This window comes from Capricornis sumatraensis, chromosome 8 (assembly GCF_032405125.1).
Source record: "Capricornis sumatraensis isolate serow.1 chromosome 8, serow.2, whole genome shotgun sequence".
NCBI lineage: Eukaryota > Metazoa > Chordata > Mammalia > Artiodactyla > Bovidae > Capricornis > Capricornis sumatraensis.
In genome coordinates, this window is record NC_091076.1 from 66,449,543 (window position 1) to 66,462,082 (window position 12,540).

General features: G+C 50.4%; 1 protein-coding gene across 1 annotated transcript in view; it reads left to right on the forward strand.

Moving 5' to 3' along the window:
* The first annotated feature begins 599 nt into the window (after nt 1-599).
* Nucleotides 600-12,540, forward strand: part of ASIC2 (acid sensing ion channel subunit 2) — a 1,230,438-nt gene continuing 1,218,497 nt past the window's right edge. Inside the window, exon 1 of the mRNA XM_068977218.1 lies at nt 600-1,154. Within this exon, the coding sequence (XP_068833319.1) occupies nt 600-1,154 (555 nt within the window). The remainder of the gene's footprint in view (nt 1,155-12,540) is intronic.

Consider the following 12,540-nt stretch of genomic DNA (forward strand, 5'->3'; position numbering starts at 1 on the left):
GATCCGGAGTCCAAAACAGCACGGGCGGAGGAGACGACCCGAGCGGCCGCGGCGGCGGCGGCGGCGGGGGCCCCTGAAGCTCGGCCGCTGCGCCCGCCTGCAGTGCATCAGCCTGGCTGCCCTGACATCCCCAGGATGCTGAACACGGGGCATTATGCACTGGTTAACAGGCTCCGAGCTGCTGAGCGACTTGTTTTAAGCATTTTCTCCCTCGCTCTCGCTTTTAATCTTGTCTCTAGTGGCGTGTGTAGGGGGGAGGACTTTATTTCCATTGGCTAAGCTCTCCCTTCCCACCCACATCTCTTCCACATCACCTTGGTGTCTCCCTAAATAAAACCAGCCCTCCTTATCGCCTGGAAAAAATCAGGAGCTAGAGTTTGAATGGGTTTTTTTTTTTTTTTTAAATATATATAAACACTCACCCCTGGCAGCGTGCGGCTGGGCTCTCAGGATAAACTCCGGTGGTGCTGCCCTGCCTGATGCTGGTTTTTCCTTCCCTCCCTTGAACATCAAGCTTTAAGCAGAGCCCCGAGGACTGGGAACTCTTTCCCTGAAATCTGATCAACCTGAAGCCAGTTGCGGAACTGCACAGGGTCCCCATGGACCTCAAGGAGAGCCCCAGCGAGGGGAGCTTGCAGCCCTCTAGCATCCAGATCTTCGCCAACACCTCCACCCTCCACGGCATCCGCCACATCTTCGTCTATGGGCCGCTGACCGTCCGGCGTGTGCTCTGGGCCGTGGCCTTCGTGGGCTCCCTGGGCCTGCTGCTGGTGGAGAGCTCGGAGAGGGTGTCCTACTACTTCTCTTACCAGCACGTCACCAAGGTGGACGAGGTGGTGGCCCAAAGTCTGGTCTTCCCGGCCGTGACCCTCTGCAACCTCAACGGCTTCCGTTTCTCCAGGCTCACCACCAATGACCTGTACCACGCCGGGGAACTGCTGGCGCTGCTGGACGTCAACCTGCAGATCCCCGACCCACACCTGGCCGACCCCACGGTGCTGGAGGCGCTGCAGCGGAAGGCCGACTTCAAGCACTACAGACCCAAGCAGTTCAGCATGCGGGAGTTCCTGCACCGCGTGGGCCATGACCTGAAGGATATGATGCTCTACTGCAAGTTCAAGGGGCAGGAGTGCGGCCACCAGGACTTCACCACCGTGAGTACTTGGCATTCAGCGCCTTTCTGTGCTTGGTCCTTTGGAGAAGTGCCATGCTGGTGGCCTCTGGCTCGGTTTGAGGTCTCTCTGTGCTTTGGAGCAGAAGGGAGAGCCGTGCCTCAGGTTGAAGGCCAAGAGGGGAGTTGGCCAGAGTTGTTGGAACTGGCAGGAGGCGTCTGCCCACTGGGATGGGGCACTGTTGTCTGGCCGGATGTGCAGGGCGAGCAGGGGGCCTGGCTTTGGGCGATGGCTCCGCCAGATGTGCCGAGTTGCCTTCCACCCACCCAAAGGGAGGAGGCCCGAGCGGTCCGTGGTCCAGGGCACTTGGTGTCTGAGCTGTGTGATTGGAACAGCTTGTCATTGACGAGGTGGCATTTTTTTCTCCCCTCTCTCTCTCTGCTCGGAAGTAGCATCAGGCACTGCATCCTGTGGGTTGGGCTGGAGCTTAAAGCTGCCAGAGAAGGGGGTGAGGGGCCCCAGGCAGCCTGGCTGGTTCCAGTGGCTTTGGGAGCTTGCTGGAGCAGGTGATGCTGCAAAGGTGTGGAATTGCTGCCTTTTCCTGTGTGAATTCTGAGCTCCGTGTCAGGAGAGGAGAGGCCGGGGGCCCCAGGGTCTCTGTCTGGTCTGCTGGCAGGTCAAAAGCAAAGAGATGTCCAGGGTGCTTGGCCCAGAGAGGAGGGTTCAGATGGAGGCAGGATGACCTGTGACATGCCTGCGAGGGCAAAGCATTGCAGGCTGGCTGGTCTGGGAGTTTCAGCTGGAAACTCAGAGGCTCAGTTTGCTATCTGTGTGATGATGATTGCTTAACAACGTGGATACGAGAGGAGTGGTGTGGGGAGGGGGTGAGCAGCGGTGAGATGCCAAAGCCTGGAGGAGGAGTGTGGAGCTGAGTAAAGAGCAAAAGCGGAGGGGAGGTGGCTTCCTTTCAGGCAGAGGCTTCCTGGAGGGGCAGAGAAAGGATGGGAGGAGAGCTGTGTCTGCCTAATTAGTGGGCTGCTGGGCAGAACTTGGCACCACAGGTCTGATTGCTGCTGCCGACAGCTCCTTGCTCCCAGGAGGGCCTGGGACAGCAGGGGCCTTGGGACCCTCTGGAAGCCCAGTGTGGCTGCTTCTCCCAAAGCTGCCTTAGAGCTTTTTGAGTCTCAGAACCTTGAGCCAAATGGCAGTCATAAGTTCGGTGTGGCAAATGGCAGAGAGACCCGACTCTGTCGTCAGGTCTCTTCTGAGGTCCTCTGCTTAATTAAGACATGCCCTACCTTGCTCTGTGATACATCCATTCCCCGCCTGCTCTCAGATCCACTGCCTTACCAGCCTCTTGCTCTGAGTTTCTTTTAACGCTACAACCAATCTCTGCCCATAGCCTCTGTGCTTGCTGTGGGCTGTCGCTGGTCTTCTCTAGAAAAGCCAAGAATGCTTGAGTGTTGGGGGGTGGGGAAGGAGAGGGTACTGCTGCTCGCTGCTTGTAGAGCTCTCTTTCTTGGGGGAGCTGTTCTGTGTGATTTGTTTGAAACACTGTGCAAAAGAGCCCAGCAGAATCAGGCTGTGGTATATGGAAGCTGAAGAGGAAGCGGGTCTGAGCTGGGGGAAGGGACCAGCAGTCCTGAAGCCTTTCTAAATTGGAGCAAACAGGATCCAAAAACATGTCACGCACAAATGATGTCTTAGGTGGCTTGGGGAGAGATGGGGGGAAAACCTCATTCTTGGAGGCTGAAACCATCATTGTATCCACCCCGTGCTTTCTAGTGCCGTGGCAACGCTCAGCTTCTCCACTGCACCACGCAGCTCAGACACACACTCAGCTGTTCCTCTGTCTGCCTGAACATGCATGGAACATGCAGAGAGAGAGAGAGGGTGGCACCAGAGCCACCGTGGTGGGTAGCAGCCTCAGGACCAAGTTCTCCCAAGCATCCACATGACCACATGTCCACCTAGTGACTTCCTCTCAACTCATGACCAAGTTCCATTTAGAAATAAAGGTTCTCTGATCCCCGGCTGCTGTTTCATACTCAGCCTGTCATTTGGGTCCCTGGGGTCCCCAGAGGCCAAAGATCAGGCCTTAAATCCTGACCCGAGCCTTTGACGTTGCCAGGTTCTCACTTCAATAGGGAAGCTGCCTGTGGAAATAAATGCCAAGTGACATGTCATTATCTGTCATCCTCACCAGATTCAAGACTGACCTAGGTTGAGTGCCCCTCTTTGGACTGACCCTCAGTCTTCCCCCTGCATTGAAAGGGGGATGGGTCTCAGGGCTCGATTGTGTGCAATAGGGCAGGAGAGTGTCCGAAAGGGCATCCACTCCGGGAAACCTGGAGCAGTCTCCAGGCGGGACGCCGATCTGTTTCGCCCATTGGTCACAATGAGCAGCCAGGCTCCAAGGGTGGGCCATGATGTCATGTTTGTTCCAGGACCTTGCAGTGAAGCCTAATCCTTCCCACTCACCCTGGTCTCCCTGGCCTCTTGGTCTGGGGTCCAGGTGTATTTGTCCTTGGCCTGGGGTGTACCAGAGGAGTGTGAGACCTCACAGGTGGCTATGGGAGAAGTCAGCTCACCATCTTTCTCTCTCATTGATTCTCTGTACCCCACACCCCTCTCCTTTTGGTTCATTTGCTGGACTCTCTCTGGGTTTGTCCTATGCTGGGTGAGCTTCTCTATGAGCTGTGGCTGGCTTAGTAGACCAGTAAAGTGTGGGGGAGGGACTGTCCCAGGTGGATCATTTTTCTCGTTTTTCTTTTTCTGTAAAGCGCACCTAGTGCCATCTCCAGGGCTAATGCTTTTGCAGACGCTTCCTTATTCCAAGTTCTTAGCTGGTGAGCAATGAAGTGCATAATACCCTTTAATTAGCGAATGAGCCATGATTCGAGCAGAGCGAAAGACTGTCAGCGGAGGTTAAAAGTCCCAGAAGCTGTGTGTGGGACTCTGATTGCCATGTAAACAGGTGTGCTCCATGCTTGGGCAGGTATATTCTTAGCCCTCACCTAGGACCATCTGTGGAGAAGGCAACGGCACCCCACTCCAGTACTCTTGCCTGGAAACTCCCATGGACGGAGGAGCCTGGTAGGCTGCAGTCCATGGGGTCGCTAAGAGTCAGACATGGCTGAGCGACTTCACTTTCACTTTTCATTTTCATGCATTGGAGAAGGAAATGGCAACCCACTCCAGTGTTCTTGCCTGGAGAATCCCAGGGACAGGGGAGCCTGGTGGGCTGCCGTCTATGGGGTCGCACAGAGTCGGACACGACTGAAGCGACTTAGCAGCAGCAGCAGCAGCAGGACCATCTGACTTCAGATGGGTACATACTTTTCCTTCCTGGGAAAGAAGAGGAGCATTTTGATTCAACAGTATCTACTTGGCAGAGCCTGCCCAGCTGACCTAGTGTGGAAGGAAAGGGTGAGAGGGCTCGGCATGGAGGTGTTTGGTCATGACTGGATGAGCTGAAGTTAAGATTAGAAGTAGGAAGACTTAAGTTTGAATCCCAGCTCCATCATTTCTTAAGCTTATTCCCTAGGTTGGGTTTTGTACCCTTCTTGGCACTAACTTGCTCATGGAACATCTGATTGTAACTGGTGACTTTGTAACTCACAGGGGAGAAGGAATCATGTGAGACGGTATATATGAAAGTCCTTTTGTGTGTTGTGACAATGATGCAGATGTAAGGCAGGGTTATCATCAAGATAAATAGGAAGGTTTTTATTGTCCAGGCTGCTTGCCCTGTTTGCAGCCCACCAGAAGAGTCCGTTGATGAGTAATGCTGTCACGGTAGCGAGGAGGTTGCTACTTTCCCTGTATGGAGCCCTGGGTGAAAGCCTAGCATTGCAGGGATGGGGTTTCTTAGAGTGGAGGTCACAGCTGGATTCAGCAGCTAACTGTTGCTGACAGGTGGCAATCCCACTGCTTGTAACTAGCATGTGACAGTTTCATGTCTTTTTTCTGCTTATCACATTGGGGTTCATCTGCCTCCAAGTTCAGGAATGCAGATGACCCCCCAGTTTGCATTTTTAACCTGATTCCCATAGTGTGTGTGTGTGTGTGTGTGTGTGTGTGTGTGTGTGTGCGTGTGCGTGTACTTTAAACCTGACATTTCTTAGGAAAGGCATTTCTTTCTTTTTGTACTGAAAGAAAGGTCCCTCCACAATGGCATCTTGTTAGAGGCAATTCTCTGACTCTTAGTCATCCACATCACATGGCCTTAGAGAGAGGCGTTGAGAAGGGTTTAGCAAGCTCATATATTTGGAATTCTTGCCCCAGGTCGGTGGGTCCATAGTTAATCTTATTACTCCTTATCACAAGAGGAGCAGGTGTGTGAAGAATGGGGCCTTTGGGGAGAGATCTGAGTTCAATTCCAACCGTACCCCCTCTTCCCTGTATAATCTGTAATTTGTGTAAGGCAAATTTCTTAACTATACTCTCTCCATCTCTAATTAAAAACAATAATACCTGCCACTCAGAGTCGTTGTACTGATCTAGGGAGGCCAAGGATGCCGAGAGCTAGCGCGGAGCAGACGCTTGGTATAAGGGCAGGCCCCTTGCTTTGTTCAGCATCCCATGGGAGTGTTGCCTGAGCCTTCGTTGGATGCTGGCTCTCATGACTCCAGGCCAGGGCCCTGCCCACTCTTCCACACTGTGACTCACTAACAGCTTTAGATCATGGGCAACGGCTGTGTTTGTGGGATTCTTCACTCTCATAACGTGTCAAGCGTTCCCTTTTCACAGTATGTCCGTATCAGTTCTGCTACCTGAACACCCTCCTTACCCACCAGCTTGGCTTCCATGTCTAGCTCATGCTGCTAACCTTAGCCCAGGAAGCTTGTGCTGCCCCTTGACTCCTGATAGGAGTCGAGCGGCCTGGGTACCAGGCAGGCGTCTTCTATCCAGTATGTCCTGTGAGTGTCTAGCACATCCATTCCTTTGTTAATCAAACAGAGCACCTCCCATGTAGTAGGGATGGTGCTAGACCAGATCTTTGCCATCAGAGAGCTTATGGCCCATTTCTTACCCCTCTGGATTGGGGGGCTTGTTGAGAGCAGGAATCTTGCCTCCTCAAACACTTTCTCTGCATCTGTCATGCTGAATACAGGGCCTGCCCACAGTAAATACCCAGGGAAGCTGTTTTTTGTTTGTTTTTTTTTTTAGTTCCTTGCTGTTTCCTGAACTGATCCCACATCCTTTGCTCATGGGCCTGTCTTCTTTACATCTCTCACCTCTCTCTATGTCTATTTGTTTAAATCCTACTCATCCTTTAAACCCAGCTCTAATATCTTTGTGGCCTTCTCTGGGAAACCACTGCCAACCCCTATCCCCATATCATAATCTAAATTAATCTCTTCCTCCCTTGTCTTCTAGACAGCCTTTGGCATACTCCTCTGATAGAATAGTCATTATGCATGCTTTCCCTTGCATTAGAATCATGAAGTGTTTAGGCTGAAAGGGACCTTGGAGAAGATTTAATTTAATACTTGCATTCTTTAACTACTGATAATTTTTATACATTGTCCATTTCAGTCTCTCCTACCTGTAAGACATGATTTTTTTTTTCCTAATTTTATATTTTCAGGGCTTAGAACTGCTTATCAGATGGAAAGCTCTTCCAATGTGTCATCAGAGTGTGTGAAGCAGGTTTGCAGCTTTTCAAATGTAAGGTGACTCTGATATCAACTGCAAAATGGCCATTTGGGGCTTCCGTTTACAGTGTAGGTACCTGGGATTCCCTCTGCATTGAGATGACTTGTCTCCTTATTGTTATTATTTTAATAAAACACTTTCTGATTATAGAAACAATCCATGCTCATTGAAGAAAACTTGGGAAGTGTGGGAAAGAATAAAGAAGAAAACTTTGCCCATAATAGTGTCTTAGATATAACTGCATGTATTATTTTGGTGTTTGGGGAGTAACTCCATTTGGTCATGCCTGGGTTCATACGTCTGTACATCTAATGACTGGTCTGGCATGCAGTATACACTCAGCCCGTGTCTGCTTGCCTTCTTCTCCCTGGGTCCCCTGGGTAGTATCCAAAGGGTTAGAAATTCCCTCAAAGGTCCATGTAGTGTAAAAATAAAATCTACAGATGGGCCTCCATGGGTCTGAGCAATACCCCTTTGGTGGGATAGATTTTGTCTTATCTGCCAGGAGCATCCAGGGATAATTTGTGAGAGAAAGAGGTACCAGCCTCTCTTAACTCAGCTTCCTTGGGTTTTAGGTTCACAACTGAACAGGAGTTGCTCTTTTTTAAAAGTAATTTCATTTATTTGTTATTATTTTCGGCTGCACTGGGTTCTTGTTGCTGCGTGGGCTTTCCTGTAGTTGCAGCGAGCGGGGCTACTCTCTAGCTGTGGCGAGTGGCTCTAGGCACGTGGCTTTTGGTAGTTGTGGCACACGCGCTTAGCTGCTCTGGAATATGTGAAATCTTCCTGGGTCAGAGTTCGAATCTGTGTCTCCTACGTTGGCAGGCAGATTCTTCACCGTGGAGCCACCAGGGTTAGTCTAAGTTACTCTTTTCTGATGGCCCTTTATTGACAGTCCAGCTGTGCATTTACCTGAAGCCATCTTGGGCCTGTGTGTGTTATGTTTGCTGGACTGAACCAGAGGTGTGTTTATTGAACCCCAGTTGGATCTTCTGACTGAGGCTTAATCTCGTTCCGGGATGAGAGCCTCCTCATGACCATGAGGACCGTGGACTGTGAAGACCACGAGGTTCTCCTGCCTAGTCATCTCTGCCTGCCTCAGCACAGTATATAGACCCCGACTTACCCTAACCTGAGAAGTTTCTAGGCTCTGTATCAAAATGGTATGCATTGCATTGGCCTTCCCAGGTGGTGCTAGTGGTAAAGAAGCCGCCTGCCAATGCGGGAGATGTAAGAGACGTAGGTTTGATCCCTGGGTCGGGAAGATCCCCTGGAGGAGAGTATGACAACCCACTCCAGTATTCATGCCTGGAGAGTCCCATGGACAGAAGAGCCTGGAGGGCTACAGTCCGTGGGGTCGCACACGACTGAAGAGACTTAGCATGCACACATATACATTGCATTGGATGCAAAGTAAATGAGAGCTCTTATTCCTGAAGTTGCTTGGAAGTCTTGTGTATATTTACCATGCTCTTGCAGAGGCAGCCTCTGCCCAGCTGAGTGGGTGGTTTTCCACAGCGCCAGCCTCTGGTGGGGATCTTCTAGTTTGCAGAGTGTTAGGTCGTGTCTTTCTGGCAGTAAAGCTTTCAGGGCTGTGTTGACTTCTCTCTGATGTGATGAAGGGCTGGGATACTAACTAGGAGTGAATGTTAACAATAATCCAAACCATCTGCCTGCCAAGAAAAGCTAAGGCCGCATCAGGCCACTGGGCTGGTACCTAGTTGCTCTATGTTTCCACTTTTTTCTGGAGCTCTTAGACCTCCAGAATTGCTGACGGAAGAAGGCTGCCCGAGAGCTCACTGAATTGGAAATGGGGTCTTTCCCCTTGCTCCAGTGGCTCCCTTTTCCTTTCTACAGCAAATCTTTCCCTTAATGATGAGATGAACTCTAGACAATTTTCTATAAAGTTTCTGAAACCTAGTTTGCTACCAATTTCTAGAGTAAGAGCTGAAATGGATGCCATGTAAAAAGTCCCCCGCAACTGAATTGGTAGCTTTTTTATTTTTAATTTTTTTGAATTGGTAGCTTTTAGCACCAAACTTGTTGTCAGAGGCATTGTTCCCATAGAGCAGTTCATATTTCAAAGAACCAAGTAATCCCATTTGCTCCAGCAGAACAAAAATATGTCACCTGGGTCTAGAGATATCTGAAAGTGTGCTGTGTGCTGTCTCTTTTTTTGTCAGAGTGTTTGTGTTTGATGGAGCAAGGTGGCCATATCAAACTTGACCAGCAGGGCTATTTGACCCATGATCTATTGTAACCTGAAACTGATGGCCTTCATCACCTCTGCAAATTTGAAATTCCATGTATCATAATTCTCCCCTGCAATGGACTTCAAGCCAGTCCATATAGATGGGGCTTAGTGGTTACTGGAAGCCTGTGACAGGAGCTTATTTGTCAGAATGGGCTTTATTTGAGAAGAACATTCTGCAGAGGGTCATCCTTTGGTTGTGAACGCATGCCTCCGTCTCCCAGCACTTATTTTCTCATGACTCAGGTCCATTCCCTATCGATTACCTCACTGGCCAAGGAAATCTGTATTCAGGAGAAATAAACCATGAAGTGCAGAAGGGACGTATTTGCCTGCGTTTATTGACTTCTGTTGATGGAGTTGACCCAACCTTGGGCAAGATAATTAGCTTCTCTGGGCCTCAGTTTCTTTACTTGTAAGATGAGCAGACTCAAGTAGGTGATTACTAAGGACGTGCCAATTTGTAGAACCCTGATATAGTAGAACACAATCAAAGTTTATTTTCCGATCTCACATTTGTTCATTGAAACTACAATTTTATGTTTGGAGGCAAGGAGTGGATGTTATTTAGTAACCAGATATGCTTATCTATTTATTTGTGTTATGTAGATAGAGCTGTACAACGGAAGGAAAAATACCCTGATACCCTGTGTGGCTGTAGCAGAAACAGGGAGGCACCGAACCCTACAGTCAGAACTGCCCATGAGCCCTGTGTGTGGTTGCAGTTGATCACTGCCTAAGTCTCCGTTACGCTGGTCCTAGAGTTGTGAGCAGGGGTCTGTGTTCAAGTTAGCAAGGGCGTTTGTGAAAGACGCTGTAAGATGCTCCATCCAGACCCTCCCTCCTGCTGCTGGGGCTACAGCTCCTGACAATGGCTCCTATCTGCCCTGAGATCAGAAGGACGCCCTTGGTCCCTAGACAGCTGGCAGTGCCTGTCTAGGAGATAGCTGAGAAGTTATACACCTCCCCACCGCCTGGGGGCAGCCAGGGGCCAGCAACGGACTGACCCAGGTGCTCACAATGCCAGGCGTCTCAAGACCCCAGAAATTACAGAGTGCCGTTTTTCACGCTCCCGAGCTTTCCATGGGGTCAGGCTGAGCTCCGCGTCTCCCCCAAACACCACTTTGCTTACGTCTTCGTCCTTCCCTATCCTGCGTGCCTCCACTCCCTTCTAGGCTTTTCCCGAGTTCATCAGCCCTTCAATCAATTGTCTTCCCTGGTGGCTCAGATGGTAAAGCGTTTGTCAGCAATGCGGGAGACCCGGGTTCGTATTCCTGGGTTGGGAAGATCCCCTGGAGAAGGAAAGGGCAACCCACTCCAGTACTCTTGCCTGGAAAATTCCATGGACCGAGGAGCCTGGTAGGCTACAGTCCATGGGGTCACAAAGAGTCAGACACGACCGAGCGACTTCACTTCACTTTCACTTCAATAAATTACCTGGATGAGGAACCCTGTCTCAGGCTCTGCTAGGGAACCCAACCTATGTATTGATTCGTTTTTGCTTCTCCATCTATTTGGCAAAATGGAGAATCACTTAGGCACGTGAACCTGTATCTGGCTTGGAGCGAAGGAAATACCGATTTCAACCCGTGGTGGATTCATGTTGAAGTATGGCAAAACCAATACAATATTGTAAAGTAAAAAATAAATAAATAAAAGTCTTATAAGCCTCAGTCTCTCTAGATGTATCCATCTCTGGGTCTGTAACAATTCCCAAGGGAGACTTTTCATAACTCAAATTATTCTAGGCTCAGCTATTTATTCCTCTTTGGAACTTTTTGTCCAAGGAAAGCCCTTCCCAAAGTTGTCTGTGCCCTAAGGACTGAGCTATTCGTATTCTCGCAGCTCCCGCATACCCCCGGTCCCCACCCGCCGCCGCCCCCACCTCAGGCTGCCCACACCCTAGCTCTCACCTTTACCAACGCCCGCCTTCTCGTCCTTTCCCAGTTCCGCTGCCTCTGAGAGCGTCCCTTTCTTGCCCTCCTGCCAACCTTCACTGGACGGGCCTCAGTCTGGCTTCAGGCCACAGGGAGGAGGCGGCTGCCTTTGATGTTGGCAGTGGCTCGGGCTCATCCATAAAGTAGGAGGCAGTGAGAAATGTATGGCCGACCAGGGGTGATGCTCCTCATATGTCACAGAAACGATGAGTGATGAGGAGCGCAGAGAAGAACTGAGAACTGTTTAGCCTGAAAAGGGAAGCAGGTGACCCAAGGCCAGGGGATTGCCACTTTCATGCACTTAGAAGGTCCTCTTAGGGAAAAGAGATGAGATTTTCTCTTCGAGAGGCCAGAGGGCAGTGCTGGTACCCACGGGTGGGAAGTCATTCACAGAGGTGGCATCAGCTGCTTGGAAGGCGCCATCCTGGGACCCCCTGTCATTCTAGCTGAGGCCGCACAATCGCTTACTGGTAATGCTATAGAGGTGGATCAATGTCACGTAAAGAGTTGGATGTAATGACCTCTACAGTTACTTTCAGCTCTGAGCATCTTTGATTTATGTCCTTTTGGAACAGATATCTGGGGTCAGAGGCGAAGGCCACTGACAGATGGCTTTGAGAGGAATCGATAATAGAGGCAAGCCAGCACATGTAGCTTGCTACACCCAATACCGTGTAGCTTTGAGGCTGAGAGTTTCAAGAGTGAGGAATAAGGATGCTGCTGCCAGAAAATCCTTGGAGACAGAAGAGGCTCAGTTCATCCAGAGAGAGAGGAGGATGTGTGTGGATGGTGGTCCCCAGGGCTTGGAGTGGCTGGTAAATGATCTGGCCTCCCCAAGGAAGTCTGTGCGGCTTCTGGACAAGTAGTTCCCAGGACAATTCATCGTCAATTCTGAGCACCAGTGCCAGTCTCAGAAAGCAGATCTTGGATGTGTTTGGGCCTAGCCTGGTTTCCGGTGGGGGGCAGGAGAGACAAAGAGGTACTTGAGTTAAAGGTTACTCTAGGGCGTCCCTGGAGGCTCAGTGGTAAAGAATCCACCTGCCAAGGCAGGAGACATGGGTTCGATCCCTAGTCTGGGAAGATCCCACATGCCAAGAAAAAACTAAGCCCGCACATCATAACTATTCAGCCTGTGCTCTAGAGCCCGGAAGCAGCAACTACTGAGCTCGTGTACTGCAGTTACTGAAGCTTGTGAGCCCTAGAGCCTCTGCCCCATGACAAGAGAGGCCACCACACCGGGAAGCCTTCCCTGCTTGCTGCAACTAGAGAAAAACCCACACAGCAGTGAAGACCCAGCACAGCCAAAAATAAAAAAAAATAAATAAGTAAAGAAAATTATTTACAAAGGGTACCTCCAGAATGATGGGGTTAGGATAGCCCCAGTTCTAGAGGCTGGGAAGGCTAACCTGGCTGGGAGAATGCCTTGCCTGGGAGTACCAGGGTGTTATGGCAAGTGTGGGGAGGAACTAGGGGTACTGGCCCCAGAGGTAATTATAGAATGAGATATTTTAGCTGACTGTGGATGCCAGTGCCTGAGAAGTGTGGGCTCCAGGCTTGCATAGCTATGATTTTTTGATTT